The sequence below is a fragment of the Mercenaria mercenaria genome, unplaced genomic scaffold (assembly GCF_021730395.1).
Source record: "Mercenaria mercenaria strain notata unplaced genomic scaffold, MADL_Memer_1 contig_3188, whole genome shotgun sequence".
Taxonomy (NCBI): domain Eukaryota; kingdom Metazoa; phylum Mollusca; class Bivalvia; order Venerida; family Veneridae; genus Mercenaria; species Mercenaria mercenaria.
The window spans coordinates 17,030-37,832 of NW_026461305.1; the positions used below are offsets into that span (position 1 = coordinate 17,030).

The following is a 20,803-nucleotide window of genomic DNA, read 5'->3' on the forward strand; positions in this document are numbered from 1 at the left end:
ACATCCGGAGTCTTTTTGTGACATCAATGGTTCCAATGTCTAGAAACCGCGCACCCAGGGAGCAAACCGCTGAGTACCCATCATTCTGGCAGTGATCTGCCTGAAATTGTTTTGGGGAAGATGTGGACTCTTTGGGAGAAGATTTTGTGTTGTCATCCGAAAATGACTGAGAATTATCAGCAGGAACAGTTGATGAACTTTCACTATCATCTGGAGTAGAATTTGGGGTTTTAAAACACTGAAAAATGGACTTTTGTCCAGGAAGAGGTCGAGGAGGTTTTCTGGAGCTCATCTCTATTAAAAATATATATAGAGAGATCTATATAGAGCTCAAAAATGCCTTTGTAATATATATACATGTATATAGATATATATTTATCACATATATAATCTGTAATTTTTACAGAAATTACAAAGTATGAAAAAAAAATCAGTTAGATATTTGCGTACTCGTACGTGTATTATATTAATATAATGCTGTACTCTAAATAGTGACCAGAACCGAATCGCTACACATACATGTAAACGATAAGTTAGTGCTACGTAGGAGTGACGTCATCGGTATAGACGGAGTTAAATGTGACATTTTGGCAGGTGTCAAAACTGACCCAGATTATTGATTTAGGTTACTTTCGGTACCCAGTACTCTTGCACTAAGTTCAAACCCGTTTACACCATATCATGTTTATAAATTTATACGTGTAGTAAATGAAATACATTGGATATGAACTTGATTTTTTAAAAAAAAAACATGCTCTTCAATATTTCATATTTCAAAAAGTCAAGTCAGCCAAAAAAGTATTACGCAGTTGCGTAAACTGCGTAATGGGCGCTACGCCCTTGCCTGCTGAATCCGGAATGAAAGCGGATCACTGATTAGACAAGGCTCCTGGTTCCTTTGGCAGGTATGTTCAACTTTGTGCTGGGCTACAGAACATAATATTGACAAGTTCAGAAAGCGCAAAAATTTAAAATAAATAAAATACATTTTAAATTAACTCAATATCTCTGTTGGACAAAATTCTTGTCAACTGGTGTGTCAGTCTTCTTTAGATGATATTATAAATCAGGTTTAACAAGCTGCCAGTGTATAAAACTCTTGTGTTTCCAATTTTTTTAAGGGTCTCCCGCGCACAGCCCGCCACCGAATTATGTCTTTATGATTGATACTTAAAGGCCAATTTTGTTTTACACTAATTTATTTTATAGCTCGTCGGTGAAGAAAGTTAAAACTCACGATGATTTTAAATGCCAATTTTCAAAGACAAAGATATAAAAAAAGCAAAAATGCCGGATATATTTAGGGGGACAAAGTTAGCAAAAGGGGGACAAATTGACCAAAAGGGGGTCGAGTTGACCAAAATGGGGATGAGTTTACCAAATTTTATCATGAGGGGGACCAAATGACCAATTTTGGGGGAGAAAATGACCAAATCGGGGACAAGTTGACTAAATGATACCTGTCCATTCATTGTGTTATGCCAGTCCCGGCTCCAGAATTGGCAGAAATATTTGATTGAGTGGGGCCTGGGGGGTGGGGGTGGGGGTGGGAGCCACAACAGTTTAGAACAAAGGCGTCATCGGCATTGTGCATAGCGCTGGAGGGGTAGGTACAGGAGAGGGGTCTCTGTCCGTATTGGGGTTGGGGGGGAGAGTGGGGTCTCCTCCCTGAAAGTTTTTGATATGCAGATATGAAATGGTAGCCTCTGGTGCATTTTATGGTCTAAATTTTGAGGTAATGTAGGGGTACTCCCCTCATTGGACTCTAGTCCAATTTTTGTCTAAAATTTGAGGTATTGGAGGGGTACTCCCCTCATTTTAGAGGGGTCAGGGGGCTCTCCCCCTAGAAAATTTTGAAATATAGGTATGAAATGGTGTAGCGGTGTAACGATACATATCGGGATACAGATGCAACGATACGGTACGTATCACAATACAAATTGAGTATTGTATTGTAAGTCAGCATTCATTTGACGAAATGAAAAAGAAGCAATGTTCCAACACTTGGAAAGTATTTGAACTTTGCTTTATAGTCAAAGAAACTGTTATAAATGATACATTTGTTTAGTTACTATCTGTAACACTGATTATATGAAAGTTTTCATTCAATGTTTCTACTTTTCACTGTATCGTTTCTGTATCGCGAAAGGGGCCTATGATACGATACGCGTATCACCAGACTAATGTATCGTGATACAGTGAATTTTGATATATCGTTACACCATTAAAATGGTGGCCTCTGGTGCGTTTTGTATCTAAAATTTTAGAAACTGTTTTTTTCTTTGCCAAAATAGTTTGATGCAACTTTGATGAGTATAGATCACTTCTCAGCCAACGTGGAAGGTGGGGGAGCACAAGCTCTAGATCTGGGCTTGTTATGTTGAGTTACTTTAATGACCCCAGTGGTGCTTGAACTTGCAACCCTCTGGGATGCGACATCCAGGTCAATGATTTTAACCCTTATCATGCTGGACACGATTGATTCTTTCTTTGTGACCAGTGTAGATCATGATCAGCCTGCACATCCATGCAGTCTGATCATGATCTACACTGTTCGCTATTCAGCCAGTATCTTTTTTGTATGCATCCCTTTTAACAGTGAATGGTACTGTCCAAATTGAAAGATGAACAAGTGCATTATAGAAAACCAGCAAACAAAATTAAACCTTGCCAAAAATTTGCATGCAATATATTCATAACAAAAGCCTAGTGTGTTCAATATTTTAGCTACTGTGCTCCAATACCCTGCCCAATATTGGATTTGTCTAGAAAACACTGATGTATTTATGCCCTTTTCTCATTATTCAGAGCCCCTAAACTGGAATTTCAGCTCTTGTCAATAATGTTGGTTTGCAAAAGTTATTTTGCTATATTTTGATACTCCAGACATTTTAATTTCAAAAAAATCCTCAAGAAGAAAGTGTCTAAAAATTGTTGTCAATGAACAATCCAATCTTTCACATGATCTGAAACAGCTAGGTGCTTCCTTGTTGAACCATAACTTGTGATAATTTGTACTAGCTCTCAAAAACTGAAACCTTTTCTTGTTAGGGCTTTTTTTCGGCGTTAGCTGAGTAACATGGCTTTTGATCTAGATTCTGTAGTAATCGGGACACGGAACAGGTGCGCGCTGAGAAGATAAACCATTTATTAAGTCTTAAATGACATTGATTATCAGAAGGCACATATTAAATGGAACATATTTAGTAGTTTTGATACCCTAAACTACAATGATATATTCTAACTTAAAGTTTATAGTAATTTATCACCGCTAGAGAAATCGAAAGTAAACTTCTTCCCCCGTTGCGTACCTCGCAGCGCTTATGGATAAATGAGTGGTGGCTGGTTGTAACTGTAGAGTCAGTGTACCCGGTGTCGAACTGTACGCGGTTCGCACACACGGCAAATTCATGCTCTTCATGAAAATAAAGCAGAAATTTAACAATTATTTGTTATTATTTCACGAAACTTATATTCCCTACATAATTTGACACCAGGAGTCTTTCCCCACTGGAGCCTCGCTCTGGCAAGTGCAGACAAAAACAATAACAACACCAATGATGGCCAGTAGGGCAGCTGAAAATTTTTAAATTTCATGAAAATATTGACTATGCAAACAACAACAATGTGCAAATTAGATTTAAAAATCACTATTCCATCATATATTATGTAAGTATTTACCTATTACTTTACCCAAATAAAAAAGATTTCAACATTTATTGAAGGTATCCCAATCTGCAAATATTTGATTTTTTGCTTTAAGTTTTTGTTTTTTTTTAAACTGAGAACTTGATCAAGTAATTAGAGTTATGGGGTCCACTGGTGATTTAAAAGCTAGGGTTTTATTTTCATTGCAACTGCTTTAGCCTTTTTCAGTCCAACTAATTGTACGCTGGTCGACATATTGTGCTAGTGGGTTACTTATGGGGGATTCTGACCCAACATGAAATTATTTCAGAATCAGCCCAGGACGTCAAATCATTTTGACCTTTTATCACTGAAAGGATACATCTTGATCATTTAAATTTGCTGCTTAGTTGGAATATTTGCAAATGAATAATGTGTTCGTATATGCATATCCAAATATTTTCTATCTGTACAAGTCATGTATCCTGTTTAATTCTGAACTTTTCATGCGCCAAACATTATTACCTCTACGCCATTTGTCTTTTTAAAGACATTTCTTGTTCCCTAACTCACACCCTGGTACCGGCGCTCCCAAGTACAGGTGGCACTCACACATACAGCGCTCGATAAGCGATTTTGGAGGAGCGGTGGTGTAAGTATTTCTTATTTTATCTCCGGTAATTCAAATTTTTTTTGTAAAATGAAAGATATCTGCGCCTTGGTGAATAATTGATGACTATGTTCTGTGAGTGTCACAACATTTCATCTTGAAATAAACAAACTACGGCGAGTTAAACGTGAACGTTTGACTCAAAAATGTCAAATGTCAAAAAAACACGTAAAATACACAGTAAATACTCCAAATGTATTCATTTTTGATACAGTATCATATAGTCATGTCTTCCTACAATAACCAGTTCAAATTTCAAGACTTAATTTGTTATATTTAAAGAATGACTCATGTTTAAAGATGGTATGGGGTTTCAAAACGGCACTCACATGGCACAGGTGTTATTTTTTTTGGCGCTCAACAAGTACAGCTAGAGAAAAGTCTTCAGAAATGTAGACCTTGTTGTTGTTTACTCTCAGTGTTGTGTCTGTATATATGATCATAAATCTTTATACCGTTAAAAAACTGACTCTAGAAGTCGACCTTTTTATGTTGAAACTTACGGCGACAATATTTTAACATTATTTTTTATGAAAAAGCTTGTTGAAAACTGATAAATGCTGAAATTTGATATGTCCTAGGATTTCGTTGAAAAATGAAAAACGTGCTTCAAAACATTCTCAGTGGGATCAGTGGACGGTAAGGTTTGCAAGAAGATATGTCTGTGCTTGCGTGCGTTTGTGCGTGCGTATGCGTTTTGTTAAACGCCGTTCCTAAACAATATTTCAGGTCAATCTCAACGTTTTTGAGTACCAGTATAATGCTATGAGCATCCGTATGAAATATATATATATATATATAGAGCCAGATCGATACTTTTTGTTGGGGTGTGGAATAAATGTTTGATTATAGAGTTAGTAAAACTCATTTATAACGGACTGACAAGTTTTCTATTCTTTTCTTTATTTTAATTTTAACAACTTACCATACGCCTACATTGAATGTATAATAAATGTTGAACTTCTTACGAACAATATTTTACTTGTATTATTAGATTTAAGATTCAGTAAACACTCATAACAGAGAAATGGAAGATTTTTACGGTGGCTGATTTATACCATTTCATCAATTCGCCACGCGACCCACGAGAATTAAAAAAAGTTAAACGCGAAGTGTTTAGCGAGCAAAAATTCGATAACATGTGCGGAGCGAAAACACGATTATGTGGGGGGGGGGGGGACGGGGGTGCTGGCGTTGAGTGAGATTCAAGATGTAAAGCGGCTGGGTGCCCGGGTGCCCACCAATGTTATGCCTTTCAAACCTCAACTCCTTGCTTGGAGCCCGCTGATCAGCCAGTTTTCGCTCGACTCCCCCCCCCAACGATTTACATATTAAATCTAAACTTTTGGTCTGCGATTCTCCATAGAGAAAATACTAGGAATAAGAAAGGGCGGGAGCGTGGATTGAAAACATGATAATTAGTGGGGGCGCTGAGCGAAAAGTCGATATTTACGTTATAAATCGGCGCCCAAAATTAGCGGAAAGACGGAATGGCATATATCAGCCATTAAAGAATTTTGTTAAAATGTCTGTTAGGTTCAAAAGACGCTCATATTTTAATATCTTATTAATTCAAGGAATTTATCAATTAATGAGTTCTTGTTTGGCTCTCTCATGAATTGATGAGTCATTCCGATTTAATAGCAGACATGAGACGTGATGACTAGTTCCATTAACTACTGTTTAATCCAACATCAGACTGTCTTGGTGGTGTTATCTCTACCACACATAACTAACCAGTCCGATTCATCTCTTTTCCGTTGTAGTTGCCTTAGAGCTGACGATTTCTCCACATTTCTGAAGACCTTTCTCTAGCCGTACTTGGTGAGCGTCAAAAAAATACACACCTGTGCCATGTGAGTGCCGTTTTGAAACCCCTTACCATCTTTAAACACGAGTAATTCTTTAAATATAACAAATTAAGTCTTGGAATTGGAACTGGTTATTGTAGGAAGATATGACTATACGATACTGTATCAAAAATGAATACATCTGGTGTATTTACTGAGCATTTTACGTGTTTTTTTTACATTTGACATTTTTGAGTCAAACGCTCACGTTAAATATTGCGATTATTTTTTAATATGGCACATGAATAGATGCATTTTCCTGCTACCTGAAACACCTTTAAGGATGCATGAATGTATCATATATTTAAGGAAAAGTCTACTTTTTAATCATTTCATCAAGCCTTTTTCAATGTATGTATGATTGTACAGTCACAGTGTATGGACTTATTTTTCTGTATGATACCCAGTTGAAAAAAATGTTGAAGTTTTAAGATGGTTATTAAGAAGACTAGCTCCTAGACTATGATAATTTTTCCCCCATTTTTATGATTTCATGTAGTGAACTGAGCCAGTCTATATACTATGTCCAATATTACAATTTTAACATCAGTCCTCTTAGAAAATCTCTAGAATAGACTGGCTTTTGTCTCTATGAACATAAAAAAGAAAAAAAAATCATAGAAATGTCGTAATTATCAGTCTAGTGGCTAGTCTAATTATTAAGGGTATCCTATTTGCAAAATGGCCAAATGTTTTTAGATTTCCAACAAAACAAACGAAGTATTATGACAATTACTATTTACATCGTAGATTTCAAATGACAATGAACTCTTAACTGTACCAAAGATCTATAAAAATAAATAGATGTGTATTTTATACTTCTTTGACTGTACAAACTATAACATCACAGCACATATTAAGTGATATTTTTATGTATAAAACCCCTCATAAGTAACGAGTTTTAGATGCGTTTTGTGAGATTTACTGAGAGACTGCTTTTAAAACTATGAGAGTTTTTAAGTAAGGTTATTGGACCCAAAAGAGTAAAATTGATACAGTAGTTTCAAATTCATAATTGTTGTAAAATAAAAAGATCAATTTAATAAATTTGGGGAATGTGCCTTAATGTAGAAACAAAATACAACCATCATAATGTTTCAATTTTCAGATTCATTTTAAGATTTACTTAACAAAACCTGGAACAACTGATACGGGACTGGAAACAGGCATTTACCTTATCTGATGCTGTCGTCCAATCGAAGCGTATGCCGTAGGTTATTCTGCTATTACTCAAACACTTACGCCTTACAGTTTAACTCGTCCTTTCAGTGAAAATCTGGGAAAGCATTTGTTGAATTTTTTGTTGAAAACAAAAGTTCTGCCATGAAATTATTGCCTGCATCTGTTTTTAAATGGAAAATATCTACATTAATGTTACTTTTCGCCCTGTGAAAATGGCTAAATCTAGACTTGTCTTACCCAGAGAAAAAGATGTCGTTTTTTACATGATATTTGCCTTGTTGATTCAGAGTATTTAGAATAAAAAAATTAGGACATATTTTAATGAAAATAGCAAGTCAAAACTGTAAACTGTTGCCTGAAAATATTTGTTTATGATATTGCTCTGTTCTTCACCATTTAAATGCGTGTTAAACCTAGATGATTTTCTGCAGTTTTATCTAAAAGTTCGGAATACTAAATGTAACTTCGTTGTCGGCCTTTTTTAAAAAAAAATATTGTTATTTTAATTTAAATACATTGTATTTTTCACACATCAGTTTTAAGATTAAATTTATTAAACTAATTTTTGGAGTTTAAACAACAATTTCGTTTGAAACATTCCCTACGTTCAAGAAGAATGTTTGTTTCTGTATGTAGAAATCTGACATTATAAACAATAATTATAATTATGGCTCTATAAGATTAAGAAAAGTGTCAGCTTTCTGTTATTTTCCATTTTTTTTATTCAAATCCAACAAAAATCGGCCCTTTGATAAAGGTTTGAAGTTACGTGGTAAAATATTTCTTCAGGGAAGTGAGCTCGAGTTAATTAATAATAATTAAGCATATCACCACATGCAGTCGCATGCTGTTTTTGCTTCAGAATCCCTTTAGATCAATCTCTGATCATCTAATTATCGCCACTTAACATGTGACTGGTAAACCCTTTGAACAATAAGTGTTATAGCTCCATGATTAACATGAGGTAATATGCTAATTACGCGCTAATCGATAGTGGCGAAAACAAAATATCGATCGCTAACGACTGGTCGATATTTACAGGTATGGACGACAGCATAGTACAGATAAATGTATTGATTTATACGGAGTTTCTACTCCCCGTATTAGACCTTCCTGACAAAACCAACAATGTTCTGATCATTTTATAACACTTCCAAAGAGTAAAAAACAATAGTTTCTCCACTACCCAGTCAAGTACCGATCAAGCGATCAATGAAGCATGCACAGATAAACTTTTACCTGTGACATGCCTGGGGCTAATTTCCACTACCGGACACGGTTTTATGGCTCTTTAGCCTGTGTATTGCTGTCAAATCAAGCCAATTGCGCTGGTGTATAAATTTGTTAATTGAGGGGCCCATAGTAATAAAAATCGTAACTAGGCAGCCAGCTGGGGGGACCCGGGCCCCCTGGCCCCCCACCTGGACACGTGCCTGACTTTTAATATTGAACTAATCCAAGTAAAGGGGTGCTATAGTTTACTGAATACATATTTTATATATTAAAGACATCAACCAATCGCACATACTAAACGTCGCATACAATGTATTAGGTGTAGGTGTGGTTTAGAATCCCGGAAAGGTAAGACTTTTTCTTTCTTTTCTGATAACTACTTTGTACATGTCCAGCTTTTTTCACAAAGGTCGTTATTAACGTTGATGATTCTGCGGACGATTCAGAAACCAGCCAGCGAATCTGAGGATTAACCTTGTTTGTGAAATGAAATTTTTTTTTTCTGATATGAAATAAATTTTGAGAGAAAAAAATATAAAAGAAAACAAATGGGAAAAAATGAAGAAAAAATAATTTAAAACAGTAAATATTAAAGTCAGGCAATAAAATATGATACATACTTTGTTAATTATTATTCATAATACAATAAAAAAGAAATTCTGTTGGGGCTCGAACCCACAGGTTGCGTGCATGCCATGTATCAGGGGCAATCACACTTACCAATACACTGTGCAGTCTTTGATCGCAATTCGGTTAATTTCTTATATTATCAGTCAGGGGTGTAACTGTTTTAAGTTATGTAACCTATTTCAGTTATTTTTCCAAGCATTTTATAACCTGTATTAGTTATCAAATATAAGTAAACTCAGGTAAGTTATTCAAAAAAAGTCTTTTTGCTGTTCTCACAAAGTGACCTATACAGTGAAATAAGTAGCAATCTGTGGTTAATCAAATTCACTTTTAGTCTGATCATGACCTGATAAGCATTTATATTGGATGCTAAGAGTTTTATAGCTTTAAACCTTTTGCGTAAAACTTTATCAGCCTTTGCATAAAAAATTTTACTGCATAGTTGGAAACATAAGAGTTCAAGGATTCAGGAAATAATTGCATTAGTCACATTCAAAATGAGGAATTGGCACAGGAGGGCTTTGTAATATTTTATGATAACTGAAACAAGTTATGAAAATATAAGCAATAACTCAAATGGGTTATAAACTGCGATAACTTGAAACAGTTACACCCCTGACTGATTATATACCTATTTCTTACGTAAATCATCAGCCGAGATGATCCGAATACCAGATCCACCTTGGTTAATGAACTCGCCCAAAGGTCATTTTTGAAGGTCAAAGTATATCTATACTGGTGTTGGTGGCATTCCCAAAATGATGAGAAAAAGGCCTGCTTGTAAAAGGATTTTTTTTAAATGAACAGCAGGTACATCTTCTTTTTCACTCCGTACAACAATTACTGAACTGAACACAACATAACTGCATGCTAGAAAATATTAGTTTAAGAATTAAAATTGACTTATGTTCTATGTATATTTCGACCGAATACCATTTTCACGGCTACTAAACCCTAGCACCACCACCAAAAGTGGTGATAAGGAAAAGAGCTATCGACATTTCCGTGGTGCAGCTATCACCACTTTCAAACTATAAATGTTAACATTCTGTCTTATATTTTTATTGATAAAACTTATTTAAAAAATCGGAGGATGTAGTGCTGTGTATGAACACTTTTACTACAGGATGACTGTAATTTCATTATTTAAAATATTTTAAAAATTGTGATGTCAAGAGCTTTTCTCCTGATTCGCACAATTGCACATTTTGATATCTGTCTGTATTCGAGCTGTGATTTGATGCAGAAACACGTACTATAAGAACATTATCGCGCATGCAAATGGTCTAAATATGTATGATACTTACACAGGCAAAGATCAGCAGTAATGAAATCTCCCTTAAAAGAAATATGCCAGTATTTTTTATAGGATACTTACACAGGCAAAGATCAGCAGTAATGAAATCTCCCTTAAAAGAAATATGCCAGTATTTTTTATAAGTGGTGGCGCTATACAGTAGTGGTGGCGCTGTGGCTATGGCATGCGTTTTCTGTTCAATTGTGACTACTAACTTACACGTCTATCTTGTTTAAAATCTGAACAAATTGAAGTTTTATTTCTCATATATAAACAACAAATCTTCAATCAATAAAAACACACAGAAAAGAAATCATTTCGTAGCTAAGCATTTCCAAAATAAAAGTGTCCGCCACATAATATATCATATGGCCATTCCCCCCACCCCTCCTCGAGAAATGTATCGTTATACATATCTAACCTGCTGAACTCCATCTGCATTGAATCATTTTATTACATCTAGAAACAACATACATGTAACATCAGCATGTGGAATTTTCGTGAAATGACAGAAATTCATCCCTTACAGAAAAAAATGCCCTGCGATTAATAAGTGTGATGAATGTGCAGCAAATATGAAGTTAACATTCAGTGAATGCAAACTTTTGCATTCGTTAAATGTTTACAGCATGTTAACTTTTCGCATGCAAATTAGGTCTGCAACGAATATGTCTGACGAATATGCAACAAACGGATCCTTCACAGCATATTCGCTACAGGGAAAGTTTGTTGCATGTTAGTAGCAAGTTCATTGTATATTCATCACAGGCTCTATTAATCACACATTCGTTCCATGTTAATTTTTCGCATGCAAATGAGCTCTGCAATGAATAGTTCTGACGAATATGTAATGAATTGCAGTGAACACCACCTAAGTCTTCTTCTCTGGTGAGCTTCTGACGAATATGTGGTGAACAGCTTAAGAAATTTGTAGCTTAATATTTTCTACATAAGTTTTAACTCTTGAAACAATCTAAGTGTCTCCAGCGAATATGCAATGATCTATTAAATTTTCTAAGTATGTACAACTCTCGTAACAAAGCCTCAGAAATTTTCAAAGCGTCTGCAACGAATATGCTATGAGCACTGAAAATTTGTAAGTATCTGTGGGTATTATGAATAGAACATGGAGAATTGTTAAAGTATCTGCAATTAATATGCAATGATCAGTATGACTCAGATACTGTTAGCAGTTAATGTTTAATGAACACATCACAAATACTAAGTGTCTGCGATTAATATGTAACAAACAAGACTTTTAGTGAATATCCAGCGAATGCATCCATAATGTGTTAACCACATATTCGTCAGATGCAATGAATATCTGATGACTTCCTCTAATGAACATCGCTATTCATCACAGATTACCTATATATATTAGTTTAATATTCATTACAGTCATGCTTTTCTGTAAGGGTACTTTTGATTTATTTCAAAAATTGTCTTCTCCAACAGTCACTGTATGACCTTGAATAAGTTGGTCTGAGGTTAAACGAAACATAAAAGGATCTCTATCAAAACATAGATATTTACATAGAGCAGTGCGAGGGTTTGGCGCAAAACTATTGTAACTCCACTTTTTTCCGAAATTCACTTTTTGGTAAATTTTGATGCAACAATATGAAATACATGTCCTGTAAAAATTCTAGGATTATATTCCAGAAGAAAAAAATCTTATGAAATTTTATCAAAAATATTGTATCTCACATGATGCAATTTTATTGTGCAACACTATTGTAACTTGACTTACAATAGCTTTGCACAAGAATTATATAACATGTTCTAAAAATGTATTGTGCAACACTTGTCTATTGTAACTTGACTAACAATAGTTTTGCACAATAATTTAGCAATGTTTTAAATAATAATGTTGTAATTTGAAAAAAATAGTATTGCACAATATTTTGAATCTAATCGAGGGATTAGTCATTGTGCAATACTATTTTTTTCACAAGATAAAACAGTTCTGGTCATTTAAAGGGAATTCCTGTAGTTTTTTATGCGCATCTTTCTGCGCAGCCGACACTTTCTATGGAAAACTGAACTGAAGTCAACATTTGTTGAAACATGTTACAGACAATCTTAAATATGAGGAATTTTGAATGAAATGACATTTTTGATAAGTTATATCAGTAATCAAATGTTGATACTGGTTTATTTTGTATTGACAAGTATCATGCCTGACAGGTATCTTGCTATTTTGTGGTTGTGTTTTCACATCGCATTTTAGTACAAAGACAGTGTTGTTCATATAATGTAAGATAATTGACTTAGTACTGATAAGACAATATCACCTTTCAGATTATTTAGTATTCAATTATAGAAAGAATTAAGAATTTTTAAAACTTTTTTTAAACTTTTAGCAGACATACAATGTACATGTAATCAATTTGGCCAAGTTCGCGCCATTTCCGTCCGAACGGGTGTTGTATTCTAGCGGTCTTAACATAAAATTTAGCCTGGTGACCCATACATTTTTAGCCATTTTTATGCTCACAATACAATTATCTATACACAAGAAGAAAAAGAAAAAATTCTATGAAAGAGTTTTTTCAAAATTAAAAAAAATATTCTTCACTATGGGTATTTTTCATTGAAAAAAGTTCACAAAAGTAAGTATGAAACAATATTTTTTTTCATTTGTACCCATTATTGTAAGGATAGAGTATTACAAATATGACTATGATATCAAATAAGTATATAATAAAATCTGTAAAAAGAAAAAAAACCGTATTGTGCTGCCTGGATGTATATTTTGGTTGGTATTTATAAAAAAGCAGAAAATTATGAAAATGTTGAAAAATCGCTGGCAGTTTCAGCAACAGTGGGTGTGTTCAAAACAATTTTTCACAAAAACAAGCCTGGTGACCTATTGTTTTTATTTGTTCATTGTTTTCAGCACAAATTTTCCTATCATATATGTGAATTTAAAAAAATTCTATGAAAGGAAAAAAACTATAGGATTTCTCTTTAAATAAAGACAGAAGTGTTTTGAAACATGTTCCATCAAAGACAGAAATCAAAAATGTATTCTTTATATTTGCAAAGTAAACAAGACTTAGTATTTTATTTCTCACGTGAATTTTAACAACTACTCTCCTGTGACTTTCACCTGGAAGTTTATTAGCCACCAAATTTTAAATGATTCCTAATGTTACTACTGGTAATGTTCATGTTGTAGGTGATGTGAGAAGTGGGGGTGGTGTTGTAGGTGATGTGAGAAGTGGGGGTGGTGTTTTAGCCTGTAGGTGATGCAAGCAATGGGGGTGGTGTTGTAGGTGATGTGAGTAGTAGGGGTGGTGTTGTAAGTGATGGGAGTAGTGGGGGTGGTGTTGTAGGCGATGTGATAAGTTGTGGTGGTGTTGTAGGTGATGTGAGTAGTGAGGGTGGTGTTGTAGGTGATGCAAGAAGTTGTGGTGGTGTTGTAGGTGATGTTAGAAGTTGTGGTGGTGTTGTAGGTGATGTGAGTAGTGGGGGTGGTGTTGTAGGTGATGCAATAAGTTGTGGTGGTGTTGTAGGTGATGTTAGAAGTTGTGGTGGTGTTGTAGGTGATGTGAGTAGTGGGGGTGGTGTTGTAGGTGATGCAAGAAGTTTGGTGGTTTTTTGTTGGTGATGCAGGAAGTTGTGGTGGTGTTGAAGGTGATGCAAGAAGTTGTGGTGGTGGTGTTGGTGATGCAAGAAGTTGTGGTGGTGCTGAAGGTGATGCAAGAAGTTGTGGTGGTGTTGTTGGTAATGCAAGAAGTTGTGGTGGTGTTGAAGGTGATGCAAGAAGTTGTGGTGGTGTTGAAGGTGATGCAAGAAGTTGTGGTGGTGTTGAAGGTGATGTTAGATTTTGTGGTGATGTTGTTGGTAATGCAGGAAGTTGTGGTGGTGTTGTTGGTGATGCAAGAAGTTGTGGTGGTGTTGAAGGTGATGCAAGAAGTTGTGGTGGTGTTGTTGGTGATGCAAGACGTTGTGGTGGTGTTGTTGGTAATGCAAGAAGTTGTGGTGGTGTTGTTGATAATGCAAGAAGTTGTGGTGGTGTTGTTGGTGATGCAGGAAGTTGTGGTTGTGTTGAAGGTGATGTGAGTAGTGGGGGTGGTGTTGTAGTTGGTGTGAGTAGTGGGGGTAGTGTTGTAGGTGATGTGAGTAGTGGGGATGGTGTTGTAGGTGATGCAAGCAGTTGTGGTGGTGTTGTAGGTGATGTGAGTAGTGGGGGTGGTGTTGTAGGTGATGTGAGTAGTGGGGGTGGTGTTGTAGGTGATGCAAGAAGTTGTGGTGGTGTTGTAGGTGATGTGAGTAGTGGGGTAGTGTTGTAGGTGATGTGAGTTGTGGGGGTGGTGTTGTAGGTGATGCGAGAAGTTGTTGGTGTGTTGTAGGTGATGTGATAGTGGGGGTGGTGTTGTAGGTGATGCGAAGAAGTTGTAATGGTGTTGTAGGTGATGCAAGAAGTTGTTAGTGGGTTGTAGGTGATGCAAGAAGTTGTGGTAGTGTTGTAGGTGATGCAAGAAGTTTGTAATGTGTTGTAGGTGATGCAAGAATCTGTGGATGTGTTGTAGGTGATGCAAGAAGTTGTAATGGTGTTGTAGGTGATGCAAGAATTTGTAAGTGTGTGTAGGTGATGCAAGAAGCTCTGGTGGTGTTGTAGGTGATGCAAGAAGTTGTAATGGTGTTGTAGGTGATGCAAGAAGCTGTGTTAGTGTTGTAGGTGATGCAAGAAGTTGTAATGTGTTGTAATGATGCAAGAAGTTGTAATGGTGTTGTAGGTGATGCAAGAAGTGTGGTGTGTTGAAGGTGATGCAAGAAGTTTGTGGTGGTTGTGGTGATGCAAGAAGTTGTGGTTTTGTTGAGGTGACGCAAGAAGTTGTGTGGTGTTGTAGGTGATGCGAGAAGTTGTTGGTGGGGTGTGAAGGTGATGCAAGAAGTTGTGGTGGTATTGAAGGTGATGCAAGAAGTTTGTGGTTTTTGTTGGTGATGCAGGAAGTGTGGTGGTGTGAAGGTGATGCAAGAAGTTGTGGTGGTGGTGTTGGTGATGCAAGAAGTTGTGGTGGTGCTGAAGGTGATGCAAGAAGTTGTGGTGGTTTGTTGGTAATGCAAGAAGTTGTGGTGGTGTTGAAGGTGATGCAAGAAGTTGTGGTGGTGTTGAAGGGGATGCAAGAAGTTGTGGTGGTGTTGAAGGTGATGTTAGATTTGTGGTGATGTTGTTGGTAATGCAGGAAGTTGTGGTGGTGTTGTTGGTGATGCAAGAAGTTGTGGTGGTGTTGAAGGTGATGCAAGAAGTTGTGGTGGTGTTGTTGGTGATGCAAGACGTTGTGGTGGTGTTGTTGGTAATGCAAGAAGTTGTGGTGGTGTTGTTGATAATGCAAGAAGTTGTGGTGGTGTTGTTGGTGATGCAGGAAGTTGTGGTTGTGTTGAAGGTGATGTGAGTAGTGGGGGTGGTGTTGTAGTTGGTGTGAGTAGTGGGGGTAGTGTTGTAGGTGATGTGAGTAGTGGGGATGGTGTTGTAGGTGATGCAAGCAGTTGTGGTGGTGTTGTAGGTGATGTGAGTAGTGGGGGTAGTGTTGTAGGTGATGTGAGTAGTGGGGGTAGTGTTGTAGGTGATGCAAGAAGTTGTGGTGGTGTTGTAGGTGATGTGAGTAGTGGGGGTAGTGTTGTAGGTGATGTGAGTAGTGGGGGTGGTGTTGTAGGTGATGCGAGAAGTTGTGGTGGTGTTGTAGGTGATGTGAGTAGTGGGGTGGTGTTGTAGGTGATGCGAGAGCTGTGGTAGTGTTGTAGGTGAGCAAAGTTGTAGTGGTGTAGTAGGTGATGCAAGAAGTTGTGATGGTGTTTAGGTGATGCAAGAAGTTGTGGTAGTGTTGTACGTGATGCAAGAAGTTGTGGTGTGTTGTGTTGGTGATGCAAGAAGTTGTAATGGTGTTGTAGGTGATGCAAGAAGTTGTGGTAGTGTTGTAGGTGATGCAAGAAGTTGTGGTGGTGGTTGTTTGGATGTAAGAAGTTGTAATGGTGTTGTAGGTGATGCAAGAAGCTGTGGTAGTGTTGTAGGTGATGCAAGAAGTTGTAATGGTGTTGTAGGTGATGCAAGAAGTTGTGGTAGTGTTGTAGGTGATGCAAGAAGCTGTGGTAGTGTTGTAGGTGATGCAAGAAGTTGTAATGGTGTTGTAGGTGATGCAAGAATCTGTGGATGTGTTGTAGGTGATGCAAGAAGTTGTAATGGTGTTGTAGGTGTTGCAAGAAATTGTAATGGTGTTGTAGGTGATGTAAGAAGCTCTGGTGGTGTTGTAGGTGATGCAAGAAGTTGTAATGGTGTTGTAGGTGATGCAAGAAGCTGTGGTAGTGTTGTAGGTGATGCAAGAAGTTGTAATGTGTTGTAAATGATGCAAGAAGTTGTAATGGTGTTGTAGGTGATGCAAGAAGTTGTGGTGGTGTTGAAGGGTGATGCAAGAAGTTGTGGTGGTGTTGTTGGTGATGCAAGAAGTTGTGGTTTTGTTGAAGGTGACGCAAGAAGTTGTGGTGGTGTTGTAGGTGATGCGAGAAGTTGTGGTGGTGTTGAAGGTGATGCAAGAAGTTGTGGTGGTATTGAAGGTGATGCAAGAAGTTTGGTGGTTTTTTGTTGGTGATGCAGGAAGTTGTGGTGGTGTTGAAGGTGATGCAAGAAGTTGTGGTGGTGGTGTTGGTGATGCAAGAAGTTGTGGTGGTGCTGAAGGTGATGCAAGAAGTTGTGGTGGTGTTGTTGGTAATGCAAGAAGTTGTGGTGGTGTTGAAGGTGATGCAAGAAGTTGTGGTGGTGTTGAAGGTGATGCAAGAAGTTGTGGTGGTGTTGAAGGTGATGTTAGATTTTGTGGTGATGTTGTTGGTAATGCAGGAAGTTGTGGTGGTGTTGTTGGTGATGCAAGAAGTTGTGGTGGTGTTGAAGGTGATGCAAGAAGTTGTGGTGGTGTTGTTGGTGATGCAAGACGTTGTGGTGGTGTTGTTGGTAATGCAAGAAGTTGTGGTGGTGTTGTTGATAATGCAAGAAGTTGTGGTGGTGTTGTTGGTGATGCAGGAAGTTGTGGTTGTGTTGAAGGTGATGTGAGTAGTGGGGGTGGTGTTGTAGTTGGTGTGAGTAGTGGGGTAGTGTTGTAGGTGATGTGAGTAGTGGGGATGGTGTTGTAGTGATGCAAGCAGTTGTGGTGGTGTTGTAGGTGATGTGAGTAGTGGGGGTAGTGTTGTAGGTGATGTGAGTAGTGGGGGTAGTGGTTGTAGGTGATGCAAGAAGTTGTGGTGGTGTTGTAGGTGATGTGAGTAGTGGGGGTAGTGTTGTAGGTGATGTGAGTAGTGGGGGTGGTGTTGTAGGTGATGCGAGAAGTTGTGGTGGTGTTGTAGGTGATGTGAGTAGTGGGGGTGGTGTTGTAGGTGATGCGAGAAGCTGTGGTAGTGTTGTAGGTGATGCAAGAAGTTGTAGTGGTGTAGTAGGTGATGCAAGAAGTTGTGATGGTGTTGTAGGTGATGCAAGAAGTTGTGGTAGTGTTGTAGGTGATGCAAGAAGTTGTGGTGGTGTTGTTGGTGATGCAAGAAGTTGTAATGGTGTTGTAGGTGATGCAAGAAGTTGTGGTAGTGTTGTAGGTGATGCAAGAAGTTGTGGTGGTGTTGTTGGTGATGTAAAGAAGTTGTAATGGTGTTGTAGGTGATGCAAGAAGTTTGTGGTAGTGTTGTAGGTGATGCAAGAAGTTGTAATGGTGTTGTAGGTGATGCAAGAAGTTGTGGTAGTGTTGTAGGTGATGCAAGAAGCTGTGGTAGTGTTGTAGGTGATGCAAGAAGTTGTAATGGTGTTGTAGGTGATGCAAGAATCTGTGGATGTGTTGTAGGTGATGCAAGAAGTTGTAATGGTGTTGTAGGTGATGCAAGAAATTGTAATGGTGTTGTAGGTGATGTAAGAAGCTCTGGTGGTGTTGTAGGTGATGCAAGAAGTTGTAATGGTGTTGTAGGTGATGCAAGAAGCTGTGGTAGTGTTGTAGGTGATGCAAGAAGTTGTAATGTGTTGTAGGTGATGCAAGAAGTTGTAATGGTGTTGTAGGTGATGCAAGAAGTTGTGGTGGTGTTGAAGGTGATGCAAGAAGTTGTGGTGGTGTTGTAGGTGATGCAAGAAGTTGTGGTGGTGTTGAAGGTGACGGAAGAAGTTGTGGTGGTGTTGTAGGTGATGAAGGAAGTTGTGGTGATGTTGAAGGTGATGCAAGAAGTTGTGGTGGTGTTGAAGGTGATGCAAGAAGTTTGGTGGTTTTTTGTTGGTGATGCAGGAAGTTGTGGTGGTGTTGAAGGTGATGCAAGAAGTTGTGGTGGTGTTGTTGGTGATGCAAGAAGTTGTGGTGGTGTTGAAGGTGATGCAAGAAGTTGTGGTGGTGTTGTTGGTGATGCAAGAAGTTGTGGTGGTGTTGTTGGTAATGCAAGAAGTTGTGGTGGTGTTGTTGATAATGCAAGAAGTTGTGGTGGTTGTTGGTGATGCAGGAAGTTGTGGTTGTGTTGAAGGTGATGCAAGAAGTTGTGTTGGTGTTGTTGGTGATGCAAGAAGTTGTGGTGGTGTTGAAGATGATGCAAGAAGTTGTGGTGGTGTTGAAGGTGATGCAGGAAGTTGTGGTGGTGTTGAAGGTGATGCAAGAAGTTGTGGTGGTGTTGTTGGTAATGCAAGAAGTTGTGGTGGTGCTGTTGGTGATGCAAGAAGTTGTGGTGGTGTTGTTGGTGATGCGAGCTGTGAGGGTGGTGTTGTAGGCGATGCGAGCTGTGTGGGTGGTGTTGTAGGTGATGCAAGCAGTGGGGGTGGTGTTGTACGTGATGCGAGCTGTGTGGGTGGTGTTGTAGGTGATGGGAGCTGTGTGGGTGGTGTTGTAGGTGATGCAAGCAGTGGGGGTGGTGTTGTAGGTGATGCGAGCTGTGAGGGTGGTGTTGTAGGTGATGCGAGCTGTGTGGGTGGTGTTGTAGGGGATGCAAGAAGTTGTGGTGGTGTTGTTGGTAATGCAAGAAGTTGTGGTGGTGTTGAAGGTAATGCGAGCTGTGAGGGTGGTGTTGTAGGTGATGCAAGCAAGGGGGGTGGTGAAGAATTACTAACAGCAAGGAGGCTGGATGAGGTATGCAATGAGAGAGGCAGAAAACGAAAGAGAGATCAAAGTTTATGGAGTAGAAATGTACGAAAGACAAGAAAAAATAGAGGTCAGTTATATTTCTGTTAGAGGCGTCATTTGTAAAAAGAGATGTATGAGGGCACCATGTGGAATTAAATGTAGATTTCAATGCAAGCATAATATTTCTGAAGAAACACGAGGAAAGATTTTTCATTCCTACTGGTCTCTTGGAGATATAAAACTGCAAAACAGTTCCTTACAAAATATGCTTTATGTAAGGCAGTAAAGAGCAAAACTGTTCAAAACAGCAGGAAGTCAAAGAGCATTAAATGGACTTTGCCGGTAGGAGATGCAATTATAAGAGTTTGTAAGACTTTTTTCTTAAATACTTTGGATGTTTCAGACCATAATTATGGTTTTCACTGCTGTTATTAAACAAAACTTGATTGGTGTATGTAATACTGACAATAGGGGAAAACATTTGAATAGACCAAAGAAAATTGCCAAAGACAGGTACTTCTTTGTAAAATCTCATATTGAATAATTTCCTATGATTGAAAGTCACTATTTTCGTAAAGATTCGAGGCAGAAATACCTTGCTCCTGATTTGATTCTTAGAAAAATATATAACTTATACGTTGAAAAATGTGCAGAATATCATACTCAACCTGTCCAATTGTCCTATTATAGACATGTTTTTACAACAGAGTACAACATGTCATTTCATACCCCGATCAAAGATCAATGCGATCTGTGTACACAATATAAAAATGTTCCAGATTCTGAAAAGACTGCTCTGTCAACAAAATATGATAAACATTTAAGGAACAAAGCTGCTGCAAGAGATAACAAAACTAAAGACAAAGAAAAAGCCAAACTGAATATAGACCCTGAATTAGTATGTGCATGTTTTGACTTGCAGCAAGTACTGTTAACTCCAAAAGGGTTTGAATCTGCTCTTTACTATAGGCGTAGGCTCATACATTTAATTGGACATTGTATGACCTTGGCACATCAGAAGGTTACTGTTTCTTATGGAACGAAACTGTGGCATCTCGGGGGGGGGGGGGGGGGGGCTTTCGAGATAGCATCTTGTCTGTACCATTTCATCAAAAAATGTCTGATACCAAAAAAGAAAATTTATTTTCTAATTTCTACAGTGATAACTGTTTTTCCCAAAACAAGAACCGACTTGTTTGTGCCCCCAGATCTACTGATGCGGGAGGCATATATATATAGTGAT

At 37.8% G+C, this 20,803-nt stretch overlaps 1 protein-coding gene across 1 annotated transcript; it reads left to right on the forward strand.

The window, feature by feature from the left end:
* Positions 1 to 11,157: 11,157 nt before the first annotated feature.
* LOC128552817 (uncharacterized PE-PGRS family protein PE_PGRS54-like) lies at positions 11,158 to 18,736 on the forward strand. The gene is made up of 15 exons (XM_053533884.1): positions 11,158 to 11,224; positions 13,671 to 13,733; positions 13,768 to 13,883; positions 14,068 to 14,638; positions 14,998 to 15,072; positions 15,411 to 15,548; positions 15,685 to 15,975; positions 16,006 to 16,155; positions 16,571 to 16,746; positions 16,870 to 16,986; positions 17,021 to 17,586; positions 17,621 to 17,706; positions 17,831 to 17,941; positions 18,223 to 18,402; positions 18,582 to 18,736. The coding sequence occupies exons 1-15, from the start codon at positions 11,158 to 11,160 to the stop codon at positions 18,734 to 18,736; spliced, it is 2,862 nt and encodes a 953-aa protein (XP_053389859.1).
* Positions 18,737 to 20,803: the final 2,067 nt, after the last annotated feature.